This window comes from Cygnus olor, chromosome Z, assembly GCF_009769625.2.
Source record: "Cygnus olor isolate bCygOlo1 chromosome Z, bCygOlo1.pri.v2, whole genome shotgun sequence".
Classification (NCBI taxonomy): Eukaryota; Metazoa; Chordata; class Aves; order Anseriformes; family Anatidae; genus Cygnus; species Cygnus olor.
Window position 1 is genome coordinate 24,992,251 of NC_049198.1, and position 27,176 is coordinate 25,019,426.

Below are 27,176 nucleotides of genomic sequence, written 5' to 3' on the forward strand. Positions count from 1 at the left end.
ATGTATTTGTGCCTGCATTCGACACGGGCATCACAGAGCCAAGGGAGGCTCAGCGGAGGAGAATGAGGGTAGCCAAGGGAAGACTGTTTTACACAGGATTATTTTTATTTTTTATTTTTATTTATTTTTATTTTTATTTTATTTATTTTTATTTTTATTTTATTTATTTTTATTTATTTATTTTGCTTTGAGGAACAGACAAGAGGGTCAGGACAAAATGGGATTGTTTCTTTCTGGCCGCACCATAAATTTCCCCTGAAAGTGGAAGGCGGCAAGGAAGACGCATAGCAAAGGAAAACATTTTATTTTTTCGCCATCACACGGCACCAACACGCTGGCTTCCCGCACCTAAACACCGCAGGGCGCCTCACAGGCCCACCGCCAGCCGCCCCACACCGCCACCCCATCCCGCCCCACACGCACTCGGCGCTGGATTGCTCACGCCTCCCCGGCGCGGAGCTCGATTGAGACGGCCCTTCCCTCAGCGGCAGGGCCGGGCCGGGCCGCTGCCGCTGGGGCCCGCCGCGATGCTGCGCTGGCTGATCGGGGGCGGCCGGGAGCCGCAGGGCCTGGCGGAGGTAGGGCGGCGGGCGGGGCCGGGGGAGCGTTAGGGCCGTTGGAGCCATTAGGGCCGTTGGCGGGGCGGGGTGGCCCGGCCTGCCTGAGCTCGGCCCCGGCCGCTGCCCGCTGGGTACCGGTGGGCTGGGGCGGCCCAAGCACCGGGAGCCCTGCCTTGGGCACCCCCTGTCGATAACGTGTGTTTGGTGCGGCGAGTCGTTATTTATACAGCCTGGTTGATTTCTGCTAGTTTTCAAGCCTCTCTTCTCGGTTTCTCCTCCGTAAAACTAGCAGGGCGTACGTGGGGCACTGAGCTCAGGCGTCCTTCCTGGTGCCTTACTTAGAGAAGGGTCTTACTGGGTGTGAAGGAGACAGTGTCGCAATTTCCTCGTCCCTAAGTCTGCTGGATTTCTTAGCTTGGACTTAACAAGAGTTAATTAACAGTTACTGGTGTTCTTCTAATTAATCCCTTTGTGAACTAGACGGATATGAGGAAGCAATTCTTCAGCTGCTGTACATGAGCAAGCCATGACAGTATCACAAACTGTGTGAAACACCAGTATTTACTTCAATAGGAATTTGAGTTCATACCAGTGTGTGATGTAGGTGCCTAGGAATGCCACTGACCTGTGTCATCAGTCAAAATGCTGGTTATATTATGGTTGGATTTACCAGCTTAGTGTGCAGCGTTTCTTAAAAGAAGACGAGAAATAAATAATAGCATTCTAAGAGGGGCTAGAAAGCTCCACTGGTGTTTGTCCCTCTCCAAAGTTGAAACTTTAGCTGTATTTTAATTATACAGTCATTTGATAAAGCATGAGCATGAGTCAAGGTGTGGTTGAGTTCTTCCATTCTGGCACTCATGGCTCTTTTAAACCTGATCTATGAGACTTCCATTTCCATTGCTGCTGGTAGATTCCATTTGCTGAATGATGGTGTTTTGCTTCTCTGTGAAAAACTGAAAAATATTTATAAGGATTCGCCCAAAAAATCCTTTTTTGCATTTTGGAAAATGGTTTCACCTGAAGATGGTCTCCGTAGCCATTAATTCTTTCTGTACTTGTACAGTATAGATGAGGAAGTCCCAAAGAGTGAGTAGGCTAAGGACTGATTATGTTCATGTGCTACGGCTTCAGTCAGTCGCAAAGAGGCCAAGTGAACTAGAGTCTGACAGTGTGCTGAGCGAATAGTAAAAACCTCCAGCAAAGCTATTTCATTTTAAATTCTGGAAACATAAATTTCTTGTTACCCATTTCTTGCTTTACTGTGGAATTGAAAATCATTTAGAGGTAAGCTTCTGAAGCTCTTAAGGTGATGGTCATGATATATGTTGTAAGCTGACTAGCGCTGGTAATGGAAATAGTCTAACTGCAGTGGCATCATAGTCCATATAAGATGGTTTATTGTGCTACGTGATAGGTACGGAGAAATGCCTATATACTTTCGTACCCATGTCTTTTGGTAAATTGCTTTAGAAAATACAACCTTTATATGCTTCAAATCACTGCGTTTATAGGAAGCTCTGAAATTAAGTTGAGCATTATGTTATTTTACCAATTATTGTAGTAATGATTACAGGTCCTGCATAAAAGGTTCAAGTTGGGAATAGATTCCATTAGCATCTGCATCTAATTTTTCTCTTCTAAAAACTTGGTATTGCTACAAGTTCTATTAATAAATAAAGTATACTTAACAGTCTTCTTTAGAGAAAGAATGCACATGTAATCTAACAAGAAAATACTAATGAGTATCTGAGGAGAGAATGGCTTGTAGTATGAAAGAACTGGAGGGAAAAAAATGTTTTGTTGTTCTCTATAACAGAGTGCAGCACGGTATCTGTCAATATTCACGGGCATTCTTAGAACAGAATTAAGAAAAAAATAAGATTAGGCAGGTTCAAAAGAAGTATCACTGTCTTATAATGAAGAGGAAGCAATGCCAGGGTATAAAATTAGGATGTGAATGTTACAAATTATGACTTTTTCAAAGTAGTGTTGCAATTGTTTTGTGAATGTATGTTTCTGATAGTAAATGAAGAAATGGAAGTCTTCTAACCACAGCAGTGCTTATGTCATCTGTTAAGTGCTACTGACATTTCTCAGAATTTTTAGAATGCTGGAATTCTTTTAAGGGATGTTTTGATTTGCTTTTGACAGCTGAACACTGTGTTTCCATATTTGTCCAACTTTTCTTTATAACTATGAGGACTAGACTTGCATAATTCTAAATGGGAACTGCTATTCCCACATAATTGCTTAAAATGAGGAACAGTTGCTTCATGAAATGCATCAGATAACACAAAACCAAGATGAAATCACGAGATCTAGCATTTTGACAACCTCTTCATTTTAAATATAAACACAGATTTCCTTCCCTACTTATTAATTGTCATTCTTAACTAGTGAAATGTAGTATCGTAGTAACAATACAGAAGCAATAGAAAAAAATTATTACTCCTGCAAGAAAATATTGACGTTTCTGCGGATATATTTGTCTCTCACATAGGATTACTTCTCATTTATACTACAGTGTTCAGTTATTACAGTTTTACCATGTAGTTTCTGTTGATGTCTTTGAAAAATAGACAATCCTAGAAGTACTAAAGGAAGGAAGCAGGAGAGTTCTGTCACCGAGTTTTTACTTAGCTACTTCTATATGCATTTTTTAAAAAAAACTATGTCTAATAGCAAGTTGTTTCAGAATGCAGAAGACCATAAACACAAAAATGTTGTCTTATATTGAAACAAACTGATGATTGAGATTAGCAGAACTATCATACCTTGAAATTGCAGTCCTACACAATGTTTTGTTGACCCTGCCTGGTGATCAGCCTGCTCCAAGTGATTGATAGTACTTTTAATTAATAGTCTAGTTGGGGTAATTGCAGATGCTGTTCTATAAAATGATTAATTGTTCTCTGTATTTTTCTAAGCTGTTGCCTTTGGTATTCTGTGAACAGAGTCCCAGTGGATGATTTATATATTATGTAACAGAACAGCATTAATTCACACTTACTTTAAAGGTATTGGGATAATATAGGATTATATAGAATTTTAAATTTGAATCATAGATGAAAGATATGAGAAGTTCACAAACCTCATAGGAGGATGTCTGATTTAATGAAAATTCGAATGTATGTATATGGAGTTCTGAAGTTGGCTCCACAAGATAGCTGGAGCCTAGATTGGCTTTTCATGTTGGTGTATCAATGATTAAAGCAGTACAAAATGTTTTTTAAACAGCAAATGGTATGTTATGATTTGAAATACATGCTGTAGAAGGATATCATTAACTGGAAATAATAAGAAATGATTTTTTCTAATGATTTTCATTAAAGCAAAATTAAATTTCAGAAACCTAATTTAACTTCACATATATCTATACACTTACATAGGAGTCTAAATATAGATTGATAAACATTAGAAAGACCTGATGAAAATAATTATGTCAGTACAAAATAGATTTGATTTTGTTTTTTATTTTAATTTTTAATTTTAGAAATCATCTGTACAGACCATTGGTGAAGAACAAATACAAAATCCTTACACGGAGCTCCTTGTGTTGAAAGGTCATCAAGATATAGTACGATTTCTAGTACAAATAGATGATTGCAGGTATGAAATTGCATTCCAAGTTGTTTCATAACATTCTTTGGAACACTTTGGTGAATATTTATGAAAACATAGACATATTTTTAGTTTTCTATTTTTGCTGGGGGAGGGTGGGAAAAGACTGGGATTAAAAAGGCAAGGGGTGAACACTTTTTTTAGTATGTTATTACATCTTCTGGCATCTTTTGTAAGTTGTACTTTTATGAGAAGAGAATGTTGATGGAGTTATGCTTCTTGATACAAATTCATTTGTTTGGAAGAAATATCTTTAGGTAATTGAGCCTTTCTGTTTCAATCTGTTCCTGAGATGAGCTTTCCTTTCTTTATATGCGTATACACTCTTTCTCCCAAGACAGTACAGACTAGTGCCTGCTTCTGTTCTGAGTGGATGCATGTTTTTATTTTTGGTATGAGGACAGCTGTTATTTCACCTTCTGGTTTTACAAAGGAATGTAGTAGACTCCTACAGATACCCTCAATGTAGCAATTGAACATGACATTCTTAACAATATTCGATGTTGCTATTCCTTTCTTTCCAATCTTTTTCAAGTTTCTCACATCTCTGCTTTTTCAGTAGTGCCTAAAGCCGTGTGGTTGTTACACTTTCTTCTGAAACTCTAGTGCTTAATTCACTTGTGCTGTGGTTGATGAACTTTTTTCTGAACTTCTCAAATCTTGAAATTTTCAGTACTTTAATTCTGTGCAGAACGGCTACCTACTAAAATTCAACATATGTTAAACAGCAATTAGACATATCTCCTCCGATTTCCCATTTTTCAACTTGCTGTACTTCTTTGAAACCATACAGTTCCTTTGTTTTACTTGTCCAATTTTTAGCTTTGTGCATTTTTTTGTATATTCCCTGACATTCATTATCTGTTCTGGTCTTAGTTCCTTGTAACTATTTACAACATTCCTACAAATTCTGAGGAAGGAGTCATCTAAAGACTGGAAAACTGATTATGAGGCAGAGATAGTCATTAGATTTACCGTTGTCACTTTGGAAGTGTGACTAGGAGAATCAGATAAGATACTTTTATGTTAGTGTAAAATTAACCTTACATGCTCTCTCATTTAACCTAATCCTGAAAGATAGGAGATAATTAACTACCTTAAAGTGAGGTTGTGAAGCTTTTAGTCAATAAGCATAGTGACTCTTGTCTGACATGGAAAATTAAATAGAAACCTCTGAGAACTAAGAACATAAGTAATAGTCAGGAGACTCTTTGTTAAGGAGCTGCAGTAATTTATTATCTTGTATGGATTAGGAACAAAAGGATATTTCTAACATGCTCTTCAATGCACTACACAAATTTAAACCAAACTCTTAACCATGCTATATCCTCGCAGTGTACAGCAGGCATTCTGTATAAGTATGTATCTACAAGATACATAATTTCCAAGATGTGGGATGTATGTAAATTCCACAAAATTCACCATCGAGAATTTTTAGCTTTTCAGTTTTTATTCTTAATGCCATAAACATATACCATAAAAGCTGTATGCATTTCCATAAAATTTATTTTTACATTAAAATAATCCACCAGAAGATTCATGTAAAAATGGAATATTGTTGTGATTTTTTCCCACCATCCTTCTTTTTTCAGAGAAGTTGCTAAAATAAACTTTCTTCAGATTATACTTTTCTGAAAACAGACACTGAATAATCTGCTTGGTCTTTATTGAAATACCAGAGTATTCTTAGATTGCAGGCATTTTCTGATGTAAAGAAATATTGTACCATTTTGGGCATCGTTGTATGTAACAGGTAAATTATTGAAGCTAAACTAATAGTAATCAGTATCAAGCTAAGGCCTGAATGGCTACATTGAAGATAGGTTATGAAATAGCATATGGATAAGGAGTAAGTTGCATAGCTGATTAATATTCTGAGAGTTTGAGGAGTTTAATAGAGTCGCTTCACTGGACAGTAATTCAAAGGTCTTATTTATGAAGAATATGGTAGTTTATGGATTGTTAAACAGCTGATAATATTGTTCACTTGGTTCTTTTCAATAAAATTAGTATTGTTACTCAGCTTCTGAAATGTTTTTATTTAGTTTCTGCAGCTATTCCATTGTGTGTTTTTTGTCAACTGTTGTAAGCCAAGTTTCACGCTTCAGGTCTTTAGATAATATCATCTTATTGAGAATTTTGCAGAAGGATTTTCTTGTTTTCTCAGTGGCTCAGCTAAAACCAGTGAGTGGAAAATTTTCTCAGATTGGTTTTTGAAGATACTAAATAAATCCTGTATAAATGTAACAGAAGGCTGTTTTTTTTTCTTCTCTTCTCTTGTATTTTTTTGAACATGAAGTGAGGGTCGTATTGATTGGAAGATCACTGAAGAAGGCTAAGCCTCAGCAAGAGTCTTCCAAAAAATGGACTGAGATAAAATTGCATGTAATACTCTAGCATTTGACACATTAAACTAAACAGAGTTCATAAAACATTTTAAGAATAGCTTTCTTGCTTGCTCATTTGACCATTCCTTGCTCTGTCAGGAAGCAGACAAGGTTATAGAGGATGGTGATCATGACTGGAAAAGAATCAGGTGACCCATGAAACACCACTTTCATGAACAGGTTGTATCTGTAGGATAACAGACTCTACAATATACTTCTATACTTAGACCGAAATCCTGGTTAGGTGATGAAGAGGAAAAATACAAAACAGGGCTTCATTGAGCTTCTGTGATGATGATTCATACTTGTACCTTCTTTCAAACACTAGTTTCCTTTCAGAATTTGTAAAGTGGCATCCAGTTCCGACTTTAGTCAAGAAATGAACTGTAATAAAAAGGGTCTTGCTGAAATGTGAGAGTCTTAATATAGCAAGTTCTTGACCTTGTGACAAAACAAGGTGTAGTACAGCTAAAAGGCAAGTAAAGATAAGAAATTACTGTTATCAGAGTTGTGCAGGAAAGGTTGTTTTTTGCTTGGACCTTTTTAAAGAGACATGATTGGATGTAAAATAACAAAAGATGTGGGAAAAGTACAGTTGGCACTTTTTAACAAAAAAAATGAGGAAAGGAATTGGGGGTGGAAGGGAACGCAGCTTTATGACAGAAAACTTACTCTTTTAGCAAATTTCACGAACATCATAACTGCAAAGTAAGAGTCTAAAAGAAAGGACTCTTTTCAGTTAATGAAACCACTCACAGCTGGCTACAGGAAAAAAAATGTAGTTGATATAACTTCATGACTTTCTTGCACACAGTACACATCTTAGTTATCTATGTCTTAACTGTTCAACCCTTGTCAAAGGCTTAAAACAAAAGGAAAAAGTAGAAGGTACGTGTATTTGCAACTATCAACTGAATTCAATTTTCAGTGGAAGATTTTACTTCTGGTTTAAGCTTTCTTAACATGTATTACATCTTTACTGGGAAAGCTGATATGTTTGCTACAGCTTCAGTGTAGCTGTGGTGTTGATAAAGATGCAAATGCAGGCAGATGCTTACAGATACTCACTCCCTGTATGGCACTGTAAGTGCCATGGTAGATACTTGGCTCCTCTATTCATGTGCGGAACTCAATGTGTGATTTGTAATTTCTTTGACATCTTGCAGTCAGTTGGCTCTGACTGATAGTATTTGGTTTTAAGGTGTAGTGTTACTGAGTATGTAAGATCTCTCATTAATAAACAAGAGAATTGGTTCTTTAAAGTGGGCTTCTATTTATAATAATATTTCTTGCAATTCTTAAACTTTGTTCTTTATTAAGTATGTGTTGACATTAAGTATGTCCTGACTTCAGGACTTTAATTTAAAAACTAGAAGCTAGTTGGGATCTATGGATATGTATTTATTCTTTAGGTCAGAGTACAATACCATATAAATATTTTTCTATAGATATTTTTCTTATGTAGCTGCTTTTCTTCTGTTCCATTATATTCTGCTATATTGAATATTTCATCTTTTTTTTTTTCCCCTTATCAGGTTTGCATCTGCAGGAGATGATGGAATCATATTTCTGTGGAATGCTCAGGTTGGCTCTTTTTTTGGGAGGGAGGAAGGGTAGCATGGGTGTTTCAGAGAGTGTAAAAGTTGAGGCGAGGAGTTAGAATTGTCTACTAGTGAAAAAGAGTTGCTGCATGGATTCAAATCAGAACTACTATTTGAACATGTAGAAGTGGGAGGGAGTCTGTCATTATCACTTGCAAAGAAGAGCTAGGAAAGTAAACGTGAGAAAATATTTAAAAGTTAAAGTGTTTTGGGAAGGCATAATGTTTTTACAGATACTAGGGATGAAATATGGATATAAAAAGCAGAAGTGTTTATGAATTTGTGACTAATGCTTCATTTAAAATATGTTCAGTCTTCACTGTAAATGTGAAAATGCTGAATGTGGACACAATAAATATGTTGCAAGGTCCCAGGGTTCACAAGACTCACATATCTATTTTAATTTTAACTATGTCTTAGTAGCTCTATTTGTAGTAACTATTTGCAATATAACTGAAGAGACTAAATGGAGAGCTAATGCGAAATGGCATTGGAAAGACATCAGTCGGTGAAAGTTAAGTATTTCACACAGTGCCAAAACAAGGCCTTACTTGCTTGCTGTGATAAAAATCTTATTGTAGTTCTTGAAAACCTTCTAAGGTAAAAGAATTATCATGGAAAATGTGCTCTGTGAGTATGATAACCACCTTCCTACTCCTCTGCTCTATGTCTCCATATCATTGACAAAATTATTAAGAAGGGATGAGCATTAGACTTAGATAAGGAGTCTTAGTATGCAAGCTCATTTGGATGCTCATTAGGAAGTCTAAAAGGGGGACATAGTATACTGACTAAACTGTAAATATCAAGCATCCTAGTTAAGGAAGACAGAAATCTCAGATTGTAAACTTTTGTGGAAACATTCTGAAGAATTTATGTTACATGGTGGTGTAAATTTAAAATAAGGAAGGGGGAACTTGAAACTCTTTGTCTCTTTTGAGTGGCTTCTCTTAGTGCTTAGCTGAAGGCTTTTTACGATTCTACAATTTGGAAAAGGAGATAATTTCTGTATATTCAAACACGCTGAGTATATATGTACTTGGAGTTCAGAGCAGTTTATGGATGTAGAACTCATTTAGGAACAGAGTTCTATTTCTTACTTCTGTTGGATCTTCATTACATTTTTGTTTAAACAAATCTTTCTGTAGTTTTAATTTAAAAATGATATATTTCTTTACACTTCTGGGTTATAACTATCCTGTATTTTAGTTGCATGATTAAAGCACCAATATGCTTCTGAATATTTGTTTGTTAGGTTCTGCTACCTAACTAAATGGAGCAGAAGTAGCTGCAACTATCTAAACCACCAGCTTAAAACTATCGATAATATAAATAAAGCTGTCAGGAAATTGACAGTATTGTGTTTGCCATAAAGTTGGGTTAAGTTTTTCAAATAAGTTAAAAATTACTTTTTCCAAGAGAGGCTTTGTCAGCAAATCAGAGTTATAGTATCAGTTAAATAGGATGAATGGCCAGTATTTCCATTAAAGTGAAATTAGTATAATATACAAATTTTTAAGTGCTTCCAGAGATTTTTTTTTACACTTAGGGTAACTTTTATTATGTAGCACTCTTTATATTTATACTTAATATGTTATTAAAATAAGGTAAGATCTTGAAGTGTGTTAAAGGTCTAGGAAGAATTAAATCCACACTTGATTGTGAAATAGGGATATTAGACTCCTAGAAGTTCTTGCTTTCAGAAATAGTTTGGCACCTACGTCATGTGTTACTGTAGGTATTTTCCAAATTTTACCCTTAATTTCCCCTGTTCTTATTTTTCAGACTGGAGAGAAACTTTTTGAACTTCACGGACATACACAAAAAATTACAGCTATAGCACCGTTTTCTTCATCAGATGATTCTGAAGAAAAAAGTAATTTGATTTTAACAGCATCAGCTGATAAAACAGTTATTGTATCCTTAGATCTGGAGAGCATTCAAAAAATTTTTTTTTTGTTTTTACAGCTAGCGTTGACACAGGCTGCAGTTTGTTTAAATTTATTGACTGATAATATTCAGTAGGTGTAATTGTGGCTAGAAGAATTCTAGTGCAATCTAATTAGATGAAAGCCGTACTAGAATAATGATCCATGGTCATGAGAGGCCATTATTAATATGTCATTTTGGCCAAATATTGAAAAGGCTATCAGGATTTATAAGACTGTCTTTCCACATTCTTATATCCCAAACTTTCATTTAATTAAAAACACAGCAGCTATAGTATATAAAATTGTTTTGGTTTCCTTAATGAATTAAGTCAGGTTTGGGACTGCACTACTGGCAGACAGGTTCAAAAAGTGTCATGTTTCCATTCTACAGTAAAGGTAAGCTGAGGAAACCCTAGATTGGTCAGTCTGTTGTATGCAATCTTTTCTGTATGGATCGTGAGACATATGGGCAGGTGCATTAAAATGAGCAGCAGTGTTTGGTTTAAGAACAGGTAACCCTTAAATAGTGAGTGACTGAGAATTGGGCACAAACTGTAGTTTCTTTTTGGAGCTCTTAGTACCTTGATTTTCTGTTTGAAAGTCTGTAGAACAAAGGTCATTTTATAGCTTAGTTTTGTTACTGGATTTGAAAAAGCAACCTACAGTCAAACTAGTTCTTGAAGGCTGTTAGAAAAATTCATTGACAAATCAGATTTTTCATTGTTCATGGAAAAAATGTAATGTCTAGTTAATTCTGTACTTCTCAAGAAATTGACACTTTAATACTGTATTTCTTAGTACTTACAGCTTTATCCCACTAAAGATCATGATAATTTCATTGAAAAATTCCCTGTAGAACTTTTGCAGGGGACATATATCTGATTTTTGTTCTGCAGTGTTTGACAGTTCTTCAAAGACTGGATGTATGGTTGTCTGGAGGGGGTGATCTATGTGTTTGGAACCGAAAATTAGATCTCTTGTGTAAGACCAGTCATCTTACTGATGCAGGTAAAAATGTAAATGACTCATTATAGCTGTTAAAGTGCAAGTAAAACGGATCTGTATAATGATGCAAAACCAACTTGGCAAATTCTCTTTAATTCTAATGATAACATTATGTATTAGAGCCGCTTTTTTTTTTAGATGTCAAACTCAATCATTTCAAAATTAAGACTGCTTTTAATCTGCTGTGCTGTGTGGATTTTAGAATATGTCAAATCTCAGTACCTGTAATATTTTACAACTACTGTAAATATTTTATAATAATGTGTGTTCCAATTAACCTGGTATCTTACAGACCTTAGTTACTGATTTATACATGCTTGCTGTAGTGGGGGGTGATCCTTTGATGTGCTTTCTCTGGGAAGGAGCTGGAATTCTATTATTCCTAAGTAAAACATGGTAATAGTAGACTAGTAAAGATTGATTTTTATTCTTAAGAATCAGTAATTTTTATGTAGCAAATGAAGGTTTTGATAGAAATACAGTAAATGTAATCAGATCTCAATGTAAATCATGCTTTTCTATTAATAACCTTATATACTATCTGGCCAAGCAAAGAAAATTGTTGCTTATTATTGCTGTGCTTTACAAAGATGGCTATGAAGCTGTGAATCAAATTCAAAGGTGGAAGCAATATTTTTCCTTATTTTTGTCATAGGGTGTAGTAATGGAAAGTCAAACCCTTCTGAATCTTGGAGGATACTAACAGTTCTTTAGCTTCGATACAAAGTACCATGCCAAATAGAAGTTGCAAGTGCTATTTGTAGTCCTTAGTGTGAGTTTCTGTTGAAACTTTTGTAGGAGGGGTCACTGTGATGTGTAGCATTGGCCCTCCTAATCTCTTGCTTTCTTTGTGGGAAAAGAGAGAGGTTGCATATTCCTGAGTGATTTTTCCCCTAATGGTGTGGCAGCACAGGCTGGGGGATGTCTATGCAGGATGAAGGCAGAATAATGTACTGTCTTGTGCCTTGTTTTGCTTCAGCTGGCTCTGCACAATATTTTAATCTTATGTACTGTGGTAGTATCAGTATCTAATAACTTTAGCTCTGCATGTGTTTAGAGACTCAATAATTACCACAGTATCCTTAATATTGTCCATATTAGGACATAGACATCTCAGCCCTACTTAAAATAAAAAGATAATTGATTCTCAGCTTCCACTCCTATTTCAAGTTCAGTGTTCAGAATTCTGCTATATTCTGGACCAAACCTCCTGCCTCTGCCTCCATCTGAGGTAATATGTTCACTTCCAATGCAGTTTGACTTTGTGCATTATGTTTTTATTCTGTTAATAACTTCTGTGTGGAAAGGAGGTTACAAAAACCTTATTAACAAGGAATTATCAGTTGTGTTTTATTCTGGTCAATAAATACAATAAAATACAATAAATGTTTTCTCTTTTTTTTTTCAAAGGCATCAGTACTTTGGTTGAATTGCCTAAAAATTGTGTTGCGGCTGCTGTTGGCAAAGAGCTAAGTGAGTGTATTGCATTTCTGTTAAGTCTTCATTGGCTGTTTATCAGAGGTATCTGTAAAGAGCACACTGCTGGAATTGCATTGGACAAGTGAATGGTGTGATTAGCAGTCTTCCTCCTTTTTCCCTTATGTGACAATAAGGCAGACAGTACTGATTTCCTTCAGGAATTTCATTGAGATCTGCCATGATAAAAATTTTTCTCTATTCTTTGTTCCTGCTGTTAAAGCCATCTGTCTAGATCTGATTGTGGATGTCTACATTTGTCCTGGAGAAGGTTTGCAACTCATTTTCAGAGCTGCTAAATACTAGGCTTCCCTACAGCCTCTGTATCCCAAGATCAAGAGCGTGCAATATTGCCAGTGAAATTATATGCAAACCTATAATGAGACAATGTGATGGTTTCTGATGCTCACTTAAGAGACAGGCTTTTCTAGGTATGCAAACTCCAAATCATCTGCTAGCTGTTGGTGGGGAGGTTCTTACTAAGAGTATTTTATGAAAGTATTGAAATTTCAAAATATAGAAAAAGTTTCAAGAGAAAAAGCATAGCACTGAGCCCACAAAACAGTAGATCAAAATTCTGATCAAAGAGTCAGGAGCAAATTAAAAATGGTCTTCTTGTATTTAGACTTAGGTATACAGTGCAAACTTCCATCTGAAGTTTCCATAGATCTTCAGAAATGCTCTTGAGTTAGCATAAAGAAATATCAAGACTGGTTAAAAGAAAGTCTTAATTCCTGGAAATTTTGTTTGCCTCATTAGATACTATTGCATATTTTTGAATAACAGTTTTCAGTCAGATGAGTCTTAAAGACAAATGTTTCTCTTTTAGCTTACTTACCAATAAAGCTACCTAACTCTTTTCACTTCTGCTTTCTACGACTTCTGATGTTGATCAATTCTCTGAATTTCAAAGTTGCTAGGTTAAAATATCTTATCCTACAGCGGCTGTAACAAGAGACTTGAAGAATAACACTGTAATAAATTATTCCAATTTTGTGTGTTATGAGAGAAGCAGTTAAAGAGATGGTCATAAGTGGCTTTGCAGATCTTGCACTGACTCATTTTTAATGTTCATTAATTCGTGTCTGTCTGAAAATAATGTGTTTTACTTAAGCCTATCTATATTTTACTCTGATAAATGATAAAGCTTACTTAGACAATTTCTGTCTTATCTTGGAAGTCATTTTTAGGTTGATTGCTTCCAGTGATAAGTCTGAAGGTTGGAATATCCTTGAAGTAAAACGCCTTGTTGACCATCATGATAACATCTTGTCATTGGTCAGTGTCAATGGTAAGAGGGGTTTTACAGTATTACTTGTTTTGTTAGCTATCGGTGGGATATTTCGACTATGCAGTTTTGGTGGGACCAAACATATAACTGTAATGAAACTTCACAACTAGTAGCTGAACCTTCTGTGTAGCTGTGAAGGTAGTGAAATGTGAAAATATAATGGCTTTATTTAAGGATTAATGGTGAAATGAAGCCAGGCAGGTTATGATTTAGAAAAAGCTCAAAAGATATGCAGATATAAGCCTGCACAGAGGTGCATTATTTAGAGGCTTTGGTAGATGATGATGCAGTCTATGCTGCTCATTATGGCAGTTCTGAGCTATGATCTGAAGCTCTGTCTAGGCAAAGACTGGAGGTACCCACCCCTTCTACTATGTTGTCTCATCTGCTTTTTTTTTGTTTTCTGGAGTTCCCTCTGAGCCCAGGACAAAGTATTGCCACTGTGATAGAAAGTGGATATTTGTCCTTTGGCTTATTTTGTCAGCCTGGCTGTTGCATGGGGTCTGTGGTATAGAGATGGTAAGTAGCTGGAAAGAAGAAAACTTGGATTCTGTTAATAATGGGCAGAAAAAGACAATATTCTACCTGTTTTAAGTATTCCAAAGCAATTCCTTACCATATGTGATAAAAAAAAAAACAACATGAGCACTTCAGTCTTGCCATTAATCCATCTGTTTCATTTCTCATTAGTGTTTCCGGTTGAGGCTAAGACATGGTTTGCTGTGTCTGAGAGGTAGTGATAAACTTATCCAAGGAATAGAAAGGTTTTATAAGTAGGCAGCATGAATTTCAAGTATTTGTACACACTTCTGGTGGTGATCCTTGCATTTGCCATACTGTGCATTGTGTCTGGTAAATATTCTCTATGGTAGTTAAAATTTTACAGGAGAGATCTCATCTCCTTTTGATCACCTTAGCTATTCTAAGTAATCAAATGAGTATCTTCTCAAAGAGTGAGAACAAACTGAACTGAACAAACTCAGTTTGTTCTGTCAGTTACTAACTGTATGTTTTATGCAGCTTCACTCTTAACATGAGCTCTGTTACTCTATAGGGTTGTGACATTGTGTGAAATGGATGTATTTTTTTTTATATGATTTCTATGTGTGGTTTTTTCCCCTCTAGATTTGACTTTTGTGACAGGTTCACATGTGGGTGAGTTAATAGTTTGGGATGCAATTGACTGGACAAAGCAGGCATCTGAGTGCAACTTCTGGGAGTCCTCTGTCCATCCAGATTCACAGACAGAAATAAAGTTATCCCAAAGTCCAAATGAAACTTCAGTTCAACACTTAACATCTGATGAGGAGGTAAAAAGCTTTAAACTGAGTATACTATTTCAAATGAGCTACCATGACCGTACCATAGAAGTCTGAGTGTTTTGCATTTTTAATTTGGTTGTTGTTGTAAGTAATAGAAGAAGCTTTTTAAAATCTACACAGCTGTATTTATGCAATCAGCAGTTTTTATACAAAATTTTCATCATTGAGGTTACTGAGGGTTGTAATGTGCAGGTGGTGTGGGAGCTAACATAACAACAGCTTTTTTGACTAACAAATGAAAATTTATTATCTGTTTAAAGTACCACTAGAAAAATAAGCAAGAAGGTGCATTTCAATGGCATACATATTTTGTGTGCCATGGTTCTGAACTTGCAGTTTCCAAAATAATGCATCTCTTGAACAGTTACAGCTAAGAGCACCGTGAAGTGAATCAAAGAATTGGCATGTGCAGGTGCACAGTAGTAAATAAATATTGCTGCTTTTGTTCAGGCAGGCTATACTTAATTGTGAAGAGCACAAAGATGGGTCCAAAATGTAGTCTCCTGTAATCATACTTAGGAGCTGACCTAGGAGTGTTCGGTCAGAATACTCAGGCAGAACCCAGTTGTTGTTCATGAAGCGCTAAAATTCTTGGATTATTTATGTTTGTGAAATGTACCAACTGTTAATGGGAAAAGAAAAGATGTTTCATTGTTGCGGTTCAGTGGAATTCTGTTCTGGAGCCTGTAGGTGCATTACTGAGGAATGATAAAGAAAGAAATTCCTGGAAACAGATTCAAAGATGTGAGCTAAAACAGGATAAAAGCTGTGGAAAAGCCCCAACATAGTCTGAGGGCCAAGTAGTCACTTGAGGTACTTGTATGTTTATGAAAAGAGCGTTCCTAAAAAAATGGAAAACAAAACATTGAATGGGGATGAGAGAAAGTAAGTGTAGCTGTCTTTAAAGGTAGGATTTCCTGTTTTTTTTTTTTTTTTTGTGGGTGCTTAGTCCTGAAAGAGAAAAAGCCAGTCCTGTTCTTGAGAAGCTCTGTGATTGAGCTTCAAAACATTGACTCCTTGCTTGAAAACTACACAAGACAGGGTCTAAGAGGGAAAGGGAATTTTGAGAAGTTCAGAAGTAGTTAAGAACATTGAATGGGATGGAAACTGAGTCTATTGAGGACTTTCTTTTATTCGTGGAACTGAACTAAACACAAATTGCTGCAGAATTTCAGACTACATGAAGGAAAGGTGGTTCTAGTACTACATCCTGAAAGAGAAGGTGCGTTTAGGGGAGATCTGTCTGTCAAGGTACCTTGTTGGCAGGCTTGGTAGTTAGGTAGTTGGAGAAGAACTTGTCTCATTTGTTACTGGGCTTGTAGGCATAGCATCATTCAGAAGCAAATGGGTTGGTAAAGGTTTGGCAATACTAAGGAGTGTATCTGCTATCCTCATATGTGTGTTTTTAACTTCCCCGTTAAGATTAGTTTACAATTCATTTCTTCCTCATCTGTTATTTTCTTGGGGTTGAAGATGGCCAGGGTTTTGCCAAGGTTTGTGTAAAAGGAAATATAATCTGTGAAGAGCACCTTTTCAAGAGTTAAAATGTTATATAAAACTAAAGAGCCTGTCTCAATGTGGAAGACTAAAGGGGAAAAGGCTGAGATACAGGAGTGAAAGAGTGATGTGGAAAGGACATTGAATCGACCTTTACACAAAACTAGGAAAAGAATAAAAATAGGGTTAGCATTTTCTCCTTGGTTTGGCAGAGTGCTATTAGAAATCCGAGCTTAATTCCAGAGGTATCAGAGCTCCCACCACAGGTGTGCTTAAGAAAAACATAATTGGACAGAGCGTTGAACTATTGTATGTTCAAAGTTGCACTTTGTTGCGCTTTGCTGAAGGAGAGCGTTGAATGTAAAATGCTTCCAGCTCCTCACAGTATTGTAATACCTTTCTGTGAGAGAGTTCTTTTTCTACGCTTCTCTTAGTGGAGCCCATGCCTTTGGTCAAGACTTCTATGTGAACCTCCAGATGAATTAAAAAAAAAAAAAAAAGACAAAACCACAGAACAGCTTCCTGAATTCTCAGGAATTGTTTCTTGATAAAACAAGAGTTTGTCAAAACACTGATCGTTATTTTAATATAAGAATGTTTAATTGTAGAAATGTGTTAATATGTTGGTATTCTTGGTTTCTATTTAGACTGTAAGGTATAGGATGAAAATACAGACATGAAATAATTGCTTAGAATGTAGATGGGTATCTCTCATTTCCACAAAATAATCCATATTTTTTTTCTGTAACTTCTTGTTTCTGTATGTCATAAAGCAGTAACATGAGGACAGAAACTAGCCAGATAATGTTGACAAGATGACATCATAGCACTGCTGGAAATCCATAACATGCAGGGTGATATTTCAGTGTCTGTTTCTGTAAGTTGTTCCAATGAATTTTCTTTCCAGTGTGTGTTTGCTGCTGTTGGGAAAGGCATATACGTATATAATCTTCAAGTGAAGCGTGTGATTGCCTGCCAGAGAACTGCTCATGACTCCTCTGTACTGCACATTGAGAAGCTTCCAAACAGGTACAAGTCATGATACGTTTTATCATGCAATAAAGAAATGTAGAATTTGGAAGGGTGGCTAGATACAGTCCGCAAAGCTGCATCTAATTTCTAGGGCGGGGACTTGATCTTTAGTTTGATCTGCTTTCATTATGTAGAGCTTGTTGATCTTATTTTTGAAAATACGTAATTGTAATTCAATGTGAAATAACGCTAATCTATGCTTGATGCACAGACTGTAAGTAAAATATCTTGGCTATTTTCATATCAGACTCAAACACTTTTGTCTACATTGTGAAAATATAGCTTAATGTCATATTACTTCTACAAAGCAAAGACCTATGGCAGATTCAGAAAATATTTTTCATTAAATATTTCAGAACTGTCTAAATGTTTTAACACAAAATAATAACTTCAAGCCTTTGTTCATTAGTGCTGAATTTCTGGCTTGAACTTATTTGTGACAGCTAAGTTAGAAATTCATGAAAATAAAATGAACAACATGTTAATAATCCAATAGTAGGATTTTTAGATCCTTTTATAGTCTTGTTCTATGAAGCAAAAGTGTGTTAGAAGCTAAAAATTAGGGTCTTGATCTTGTAAATGCATGTGCTGTTCTATATTGTTTATATGTAATGAAAAGGACTTTTTTGTTATTTTTCCATACATAAAAAATATGGTTTTGCTTAATGAAAGTCAGTCTGTGTGCCTGTGTTTGCAGAGTCTAGATGTGTTTCATTTTAGAGCGGTACTTATCTTTAAAAATGTGTTTAAAAATGTGTTTATTTTCCACCTATATTGCAAGTTCATTATATTTTGTACTGCTACAAATACAGTTTATTTTGTATGGAACATCTGGACGTCCTGCTACATAGGAGAGACACCTTACAAACTTCCTGTGTCTTTTATAGAAACTTCACAAGGTGACTTGTACAGATAAGTATCCATGCTAGTGTTGCTTATCAACTGTTTTGACAGGCAGCTGATATCCTGTTCAGAAGATGGCAGTGTTCGCATTTGGGAGCTCCGAGAAAAGCAGCAGGTGCCAGCTGAACCAGTTCCAACAGGTTTGTCTATAGTGGGGGTGGGAGGTGGGGTGAAAAGAACATTTGGAAAAGGGAAAGCAGGGAACTCTATACAGGTGTAGAGAGGCTTCTGAAGGCTTTGCAAGAAGAGATAAAGTCAATATGTTCAAACAATTGAGACAGGTGTGGGAGGGAAACTAGAGAAGACATGAGGCATACAAGCCCTCCAAGGTCTGATTTGAGAATTTAGAAGGTCCTCTGAAGCAGGTATGGGCCATAAACCTTATCTAGGGTTTCCTGCTGTATTAGCTGGTGAAAAATTATTACGTCTCCTTACAAACTTTGATCCACTTCTGCTTGTACTGGGTACCCTACCAGGCAAGAGTAAGTACTTGCAAGATCTTAAGAGGAAAACTAAAGGCAAGCTTGAAAATGAGCAACTGACACACACACACAAAAAAATGCGTTCTACGTTTTCTCCTTGAACTTGGAGGGACATTGGGACTCACTTGGAGGCTGTACCCGACCTCACTTGCATACTAGTTGCAGTCCTCAGGGCTAGTTGCTGTTGTTTTAGGAAGCATTTTCCCTAAGCATAGGCACTGCTTGCTTAGTGCTTTTTTCTCTTTGACCAGGCCAGCAGCTTCCCTTGGTACTGGTAGTTGTGGGTTTGGAGAGGTGGTCTGTACAACATAATTGGTATTATGGATTGGGAACAGTAATGACCTATTATTCTCATAGAGCGTAGAATGTCTTGAGAAGGAACCTTAAAGATCATCTAATTCTAACCTCCTTTCCATGGGCAGGGACACCTCCCAGGAAGGGACCAGGTTACTCAAAGCCCCATCCAACCTGGACTTCTCCCTTCTCAGATACATTTATTAGAGCTGTTAGTGATTTTGTTGATGTATTTAGTCTGCCCGGCTGTTTATGTGTTGATTGTAATTTTTCAAAGATTTTTTTCTGATGTTTTTGCAAATCTTTTTGCTGCCTGGGTTGGTTTGGAAATACTTTTTCAGGAATATTCTATCTTCAGTATTGCTTGTGACAGCTCATCTACACAGTTCAGCTGCTCATTGTTACACATGGCATTTGGTTTCACATTGGAAATTTATAACTTTGTATAATTTATATATAATTTATGTAATCTCTATAATCTCTGTAGTCTATATAGCCTATAATTGGAGATAGATTTGAAAGAAACCATATGCATATTGAGATGGTTGGACTGCTGTTGGTTTGCTCTGTTTTCCTTCTGAGCAATTCCTTTATTAGTTGTTCATCTCTCCTATTATCTGCCTTGCACCAGGGCCATGGTATAGCACACTTACTGTGTGTGTTGGTAGGTCTGAGGTAGGGATCAGGAAGAAAGACAGAACTCCATTGTGTACAGAACCCAAACTACTTTCTTTTGTCAATATTGTTACACAGTTCTTCTGGAGGCTGGGGCACAGATAAGTGTTTTCTTGTGATCTAAGTGGAACATGTGGAGGACTATCTATATATTCCAGTTTGGGTGATGGTTTTAAATCTGAAGAAGAAGTCAGTGGACAGTACAAAAACAAACAATACCAGAAACTTACTTGTTACCTCTATGCAGTAATCTAACGCATTAGTGCAGGACATGCAGGGAAAAGATTGGCACCTCTTGTCTGTCTTCTGAGGACAAGAGACAGCTAGTCACTTTAGTAAGACAGAGCATCATGGTCCTGCATCTGCCTTCCCCGTATAGTTAGTTCATTTAAGCATTTCCTGTTTTTCCTGCTAAATACACATATCATCTTGTTCAGATGGGTAGTTTAATATTTGCCATATTGCAAGTAAGAACAAGAGTCAAAGTACCTATGCTTCCCTCCACCTTCAAGACGAATAACTCTGATGCAGAAATGCTGTGCAGTACAATGCTTCTGTTATTTTGCCATGCAGACTGTCCTGCTTCTAGATTTTAACTGACTCCCATAATTCTCTTCTTAGCTAGAAGATAAACATTTTGTGATTTTTTTTTTTTTTTTCCCAAAATAAAAGCTGTTTCTCCCCCTCCCAACCCCCAGGATTTTTCAACATGTGGGGATTCGGAAGGGCAAACAAACAGGCAAACCAAGCTGCTAAGAAGACGCAGGAGAATACAACTATGCATTTTTTGGAGCTGGTTGGTGATTTGATCGGTCATTCATCAGCTGTGCAGGTTGGTCAGCTTTAGTAAGAAGAAAAAGTGAATTTCATTTAGTGATGTAATTTTCAAAATGTTCCTTAAACAGCTGTAACTTTTTGGCTGTCTGGCTCTGGAGGCTGGGAATATGTTTGTCACACTGTGGAGTTGTGTGGTATAACTGGGTTTTAGGTCCTTCTAACTTCACCAGAAACGAGGTGACCAGTAAATGTGCACATTGGTTGTGTGATATATGTAGCACAGTGTGAAAATAGTAAATTAAAGTTCTCATTAGAACTCAAAACAATGACTGATGCTTGAGGATTGTGTCTATAGGTGTACACGTAAATGCTACAGAAAATCTGGTGGCTTATTGGGTTTTTCTGTAGACTGCAAACACTACAACTGGGATGTTTGTTCCAAATTTCATCTTAAGTTTGCAATCTACACATGGGCTTATAGAAAAATGAAAACTATTCAGGAATTTTAGCCTACTGTGACATTTCATGACATCTCAAACGTACAGAAAGTATATGCAGTAATTTTGGATACCTAATGTTCAAACAGAACCATTTTAGACACATGTATTTGTTTAGACCAGCTTTACACTGAATGTTTAAGCCAGCTGACAATATCATGTAAGTACCATAATAATAGTAATGGTTTTATTGCAGATGTTCCTGTACTTTGGTGAACTGGGGCTGGTTACATGCTCTGCTGACCACCTCGTTATCTTGTGGAAGGATGGTGAACGGGAATCTAGACTACGGAGTTTAACGTTATTTCAAAAATTGGCACAGAATGGTGATTTGCAGCTCAAATTTTAAATAGCTTGAATACAGGCTAAATATCCATAAACTGGATGTGCTTTAAATGTGAGTGTAAAGGAAACTCTGAGCTACTGGGAATGTGACTATCAATAAGGTTTACACTTAATGTCATGGATTATATTGGAATTTTTATGGCTACTACTCTTCTCAAAGGAGAATTTTGCATGTTGAAACTTACTTGGCTTTATCTGTCAGCAGAAATGGTGTTCCCTTAAACGACTGAAGATAATGATGACTCGTTAAATAGTTTCTAGTATTATTCCTAATGTTTAAAAAATTCATGGGTGGATGTCAAAATTAAGAGTTGTTAAAAATACTTCGCTGGGTGATAACTGAAGCAGCTGGAGCTATTCCACAATGCTCTATGTGGAAAAGAGGCACAAGAACAAATTGAAGACTTTCTGCTTTATGTAATTTATTTCTTACAGCTGAAGTCTGAAAGACTTTAGTCACTGATGGCTCAGAGTTAAGTATCTACCAAAAAAAGACAGTTTTCATAGAATTTTTGCATGTGAAGTTACACCAAGGGTTAGAGGAAGAAAGAAAAGTAGGCAATACCAGTTTGTCAGGTCTGCCTGTTGGTCTCTATCTAATGCATTGTTTTGCCTGGTCTTCATCAGCAATTGCATTTTTAGCTACTCTGTGAAAGGTACAAACTGGGGGGAGCAGTTTCTCTTTGACTTTTTTTTTTTTCCTTATTTCTAGTGGGAAATAATTTAGTTGTTCATAAATTGTGTATATACGTTGTTACTAAAACTTTACAGTGAAAGCTTATAAAACTTTTTTTTTGTTTTTTGAGAGGCTACTGCTATCATCAATTACAACTAGAATGGATGAACATCATCTTTTATTATCTTTTCTTCCTTTACCGTGATAATAACTATTTCATCTTTATGTGACTGTTTTTGAGTGAGTACCTGGTAGAGATACAAACCTATTTCACTGAACAGTTCTAGTCACAAAACTCATTGTGCATTTTACAGGGATGTAATTCAGTCTTAAATAGTCCTACATGCATGTATAAATATTTATATCTACCAAAAGTGCCATTGTTCTATTGCTGGTAGTAGATCTCCTAAGGGACTCCTCCGTTAAAGTTTGTTGAGTTGAAAGAATTAAACAGTTGTTTTTCACATGAATTTTGAGCGTAACAATGAACACAGTAGGGTGATACTGTCTGACTCCGGTTAAATAAGAATTTGACACTTGCTGTTAAGTGCAGTGAGCAGAATTGGAGACCAGGTTAGAAATTTTACTTCCATCTAGTGTCCTTTGTCACTGTCATTGTCACTTTGTCATTGGTCATAGCCAACATGGGCTCACAAAGGGAAAGTCCTGTTTAACTAACTTAATTTCCTTTTATGACAAGTTTATCCATCTAGTTGACCAACGGAAGCCAGTTGATGTAATCTTTTTGGATTTCAGCAGTTTTTTATACTGTTTCTCACAGTATCCTTCTGGACAAAATGCCCATACATTGTACATAATATAAATACATTATACAGTGAACAATTAGGTGATGAGCTGGGCTTGAATTGTTGTAGTAAATGGGGTTAAATCATGGGCCACCACTATCTAGGGTTCCTCAAGGCTCCATCTTGGGGCCAGTACTTTTCTGTGTTTCTATAAATTGTCTGGGTGCAGGACTCGAATGCACACTATATAAGTTTGCAAGTGATACTAAAGTAGGAGGAACTGTTAACTCCCTTGAGGGCAGAGAGGCCCTGCGGAGAGATCTTGACTAGTTAGAGGTCTGGCAATCACCAACCGCATGAAGCTTAACAAGAGCAAGTGCTGATTTCTGCACCTGGGACAGGGCAGCCCTGGCTACACGTACAGACTGGGGGATGAGAGGCTGGAAAAGCAGCTCTGTGGAAAGGGATCTGGGGGTTCTGGTCAACAGCAAGCTGAACGTGAGTCAGCAGTGTGCCCCGGTGGCCAGGAGGGGCAACCCTACTCTGGGGTGCATCAGGGGGAGGAATTCTCCTGCTGTGCTCTGTGTTGGTGTGGCCTCACCTCTAGCACTGCGTGCAGTTTGGGGTGCCACAGTGTAAGACGGACATAAAACTATTAGAGAGCTTCCAAAGGAGGGCAGCAAAGACGGTGAAAGAGTTTGGAGGGGAAGACATACGAGGAGCAGCTGAGGTCCCTGGGTTTGATCAGCCCAGAGCAGAGCAGGCTGAGGGGAGGCCTCATGGCGGCCTGCAGCTCCCTCACGAGGGGAGCGGAGGGGCAGGCGCTGAGCTCTGCTCTCTGGGGACAGCGACAGGACCCGAGGGAACGGCACGGAGCTGGGACAGGGGAGGGTCAGGCTGGGTGTTAGGGAAAGGTTCTGCACCCAGAGGGTGGTCGGGCACTGGGACAGGCTCCCCAGGGCAGTGGTCATGGCACTGAGCCTGCCAGAGTTCGAGAAGCATTTGGACAACGCTCTCAGACACATGGTATGATTTTTGGGTGGTCTTGTGTAGAGTCAGCAGTTGGACTCGATGATCTTTGTGGGTCCCTTCCAACTTGGGATATTCTATGATTCCTTTTAAATTTATTTTTCCAGCTTAGTAAAGCAGAATTGTGTATCTTCACCTCATGAAAATAAGTATCTCTATCAGAAATATCCTTAATATTTATACAGGGGAGAGAAAGCTGTTTAAGTATCTGTGCACTGACAATAGCATGAAACAACAGCCTGTGAGTCTGCTGAACATGTAAGAGTCTGACAAAAGCAGTACATGATTCTTGTTTCCTCTGTTCTTAAACAGCACATCTCTTCACACAAATTACTTTTTTACTTAGTCTCTGGCTGTTTGGAAGAAACACATGATCTTGCAACAAATACACTGATTCCACACGAACGCCTTAACTCATGTAACAGAACTGAGGATGAACTTTATTTCTTAGGTTTCTTCTACCATTGACATTTTCCTCCTTGTGACAGTACTGTGACAAAAATACTGAATTGAAACGTTTTACATGGCTGTGATCTTACAGTGATGCTGTATTTAACAAAATAAATTAATATGCCAAGGCTTTGAAACTCATGAAATTCTTTTTCTCTAATACAAGCTGCAGTGAGCATTCAGTCATCAGAATAGTTGAGATACAACCACTGAGAGCACTAGTTTTAAATAAAGTAATAGTAAAAGCAAACAGTTTACTGTATCAAAATCAGAGGTTCATCTGATCTGAATAAAAATCCATTGAAAATGTTGCAATATATCAGAAATAATGAATATATATACTTCACCAGAAACACCATTCTTCAAATATACACAGTGCAGCATTTTAATACAAAGTGACCTGCCTTAGCTATGACAAAAGTAAGGTTCTATTACAATTCTAACAAAAATATAGCTTATATACATTTCTCTGCACATACATTTTATGAATGTTTCCTTTTGTTTTCAGAACTTGGTACAAAACATACAAAAAGGTTGGCACATTATGTAAGCTACCTGCAGTAAACAACAATCACTGTCACTTTTCTTTCACAGCAATCTAAGCTTTTTTTTTTTTCCTTTACTTGGTTCAATTCTTGGTACAGTATGGGGGGTGATAAAGAGTCTGCCTCAGGACCTTTCCTTTTAATGAACAATGAACTACTTCAAATGAAGTCACAGATTTGACGCTCTTGCCTGCAGCCTGGAGTGCACAGTGTTAAAAAAATCAGTAATTCTCCTAGTATTTATTAACTGAATAATCTGAGAATAGTTTAAAATTTGAACTCATGTTCATGGTCTGCATGTGATTAAAATGAGATGTACAAAAATACACATTTGTGCTTTGGAAGCTTTAGCATAAATTTTGTATCTTAAAACTAATAAAACTAATCAAACTATGTTTGATTTCTAACTTACTTATTTACAACTTTCGAAATCCTTTTTTACATCATCAAACAAAACAGCATTTTATTAGGAGGGAAAAAGCAGTACAAATTATAATGCTGTTATAAATTATAACCTGGAAGCATTTTTTTAAAAAAAGTTACAGGTTCTTTCTGTAAGTAGCACAATATATGGCCTTGTCGTAAAATTTAGATCAGTCTAATAAAATTGATGACTGTGTGTACAAACACCACTTTATAAAAAGGGAGGTTGATCAGTGCCACAAGGGTTTATATGTAAAACTTGACAAAACATCACATGGTGATGTGTCTAAGATGGCAGAGAAAAATGTGGATGGCGCCAACTATACAGAACGTGCTTATTTTCTTCCATTGTGTAACCAATTTTAAAGGAATTTGACTTCTCAATCTGAAATTTTACATAGAAAAGAAGGACGAGAGAGCAGTTTTATACTCTCTGTAATAAAAGGGTTGGTTTAAATGTCACAGGGTTTGTTTTTAATGTGTTCTTGAGGCTTACTTGTTCTACTCTGCATGCTCTCTTCAGAACTATCGTTGAGAGAAACTAAAGAACATCAGCAGAACTGGAACAATTTTTGTGACATAATTGGGAAGTTTTTATGGGTTTGTCAACCTATTCTACTGGTGACTAGATCGTGTTTGTGTCTGAGAAACCATTGTGTGAACTGTTAGCAAATGCAGTTGTATTTGCTACAAGATTTGACAAATGCAAATTCAGTACTAGAAATTAGTTTCAGAAGTACCTTTTCTGCCACGAACTGATATTTTCAAAGAGCTCTTATTCATATGTGAATTATATAGCCTTTTCAAAAACATTTTTCTGTGGAATTCAGAGACTCTTAGAAGTGATGGATAAAATATTTCCTTCTTGCCACACAGTCTTAATTTCACTTGAAAGGAAACACTGTCCCTCTTGTATCCAAATTAGTACAGTGATTCACAGTGAAACTGGTAGATCAAGAGGTCTGTTTGTCTTCCTTGTGTGTCAGTTGTTGTTTTCTGATGGGAGCCTGAGACTCCTGCACTTTAACTCCTCCAGTGTTTTCCAGTGTTTGTAGTTATTAGCCAAGTGTTGCATCAAAACAGGCAGATGTGCAAATGCTGAAATGAAGCGGAGGATCAGTTGTACTACATACACAGAATGTGCAGCAGAACAGCCTAGCCTTGTCTGAAATAAGCATTCTCCTAATTTCTTTCCCTCCTTCGGTTGTAAACTAATGAATACTAAAAGGGGAAAGATTTTTTTTCAGTCTTTCTTTCAAGCAAATCCATTTCTTAAAGTATGTTGAGTTCAGCCAATTAAGCCTAGCACGCAACCACTGTGATCTCAGTTTCTGCTTTACAGAAGAAATACGTTGTTAAAGGAGCGAAAGACCTAGACAGAAAAAGCTTACTTTAAGCCACTGCTCCTTCCTTCTTTACATAGAGTGGTAAGTACTCAGCTTTTGCAAAGTGGGAAGTGTTTCACTGTACGGTGGAAGAAACCAGATTCAACAGCATCATTCTTTAGATCCTGTGCTGTACTGAATACAGGTATTGCCCCTGAGAAAAATGGACTAATGGCCAGCTTGAGTTTTTTCATTTTTAGTCTGCAAGGAAGAAGAAGCAGAA

The 27,176-nt window shown here is 36.9% G+C and overlaps 2 protein-coding genes across 7 annotated transcripts in view; one reads left to right on the top strand and one right to left on the bottom strand.

Annotated features, from left to right (window-relative positions):
• Positions 1–420: 420 nt before the first annotated feature.
• On the top strand, positions 421–24,728 carry WDR41 (WD repeat domain 41). Of its 4 annotated transcripts, XM_040541230.1 has the most exons (15): positions 421–578; positions 4,057–4,172; positions 8,107–8,155; positions 9,958–10,089; positions 10,437–10,499; positions 11,000–11,111; positions 12,519–12,581; positions 13,765–13,862; positions 14,566–14,608; positions 15,001–15,185; positions 17,602–17,723; positions 18,681–18,769; positions 19,534–19,616; positions 20,779–20,912; positions 21,551–21,782. In XM_040541230.1, the coding sequence occupies exons 1-14, from the start codon at positions 528–530 to the stop codon at positions 20,887–20,889; spliced, it is 1,317 nt and encodes a 438-aa protein (XP_040397164.1). In that variant the 5' UTR covers positions 421–527; the 3' UTR covers positions 20,890–20,912; positions 21,551–21,782. The 4 variants fall into 4 exon arrangements, with proteins under 4 accessions (XP_040397164.1, XP_040397163.1, XP_040397165.1 ...); XM_040541231.1 differs by lacking the exon at positions 14,566–14,608 and having other exon boundaries at positions 430–578; positions 13,765–13,875; XM_040541228.1 differs by lacking the exon at positions 19,534–19,616 and having other exon boundaries at positions 431–578; positions 21,551–24,728.
• The window catches only part of PDE8B (phosphodiesterase 8B), a 44,121-nt gene continuing 41,570 nt past the window's right edge, over positions 24,626–27,176 (bottom strand). For 2 of the 3 annotated variants that reach the window (XM_040541226.1, XM_040541224.1), the window contains exon 21: positions 24,626–26,666. In XM_040541226.1, the coding sequence (XP_040397160.1) occupies positions 26,551–26,666 (116 nt within the window). In that variant the 3' untranslated portion in view covers positions 24,626–26,550. The remainder of the gene's footprint in view (positions 26,667–27,176) is intronic. The other variant, XM_040541227.1, reaches the window with a different exon arrangement.

Bases quoted from the DNA above. Each gene is read 5' to 3' on its own strand.
- WDR41 (XM_040541228.1), top strand. From the start codon at position 528: ATGCTGCGCTGGCTGATCGGGGGCGGCCGGGAGCCGCAGGGCCTGGCG. The intron at 12,582-13,764 runs GTGAGTGTATTG...TTATCTTGGAAG, and splicing joins TGCTGTTGGCAAAGAGCTAA to TCATTTTTAGGTTGATTGCT. The intron at 15,186-17,601 runs GTAAAAAGCTTT...TTTTCTTTCCAG, and splicing joins ACTTAACATCTGATGAGGAG to TGTGTGTTTGCTGCTGTTGG.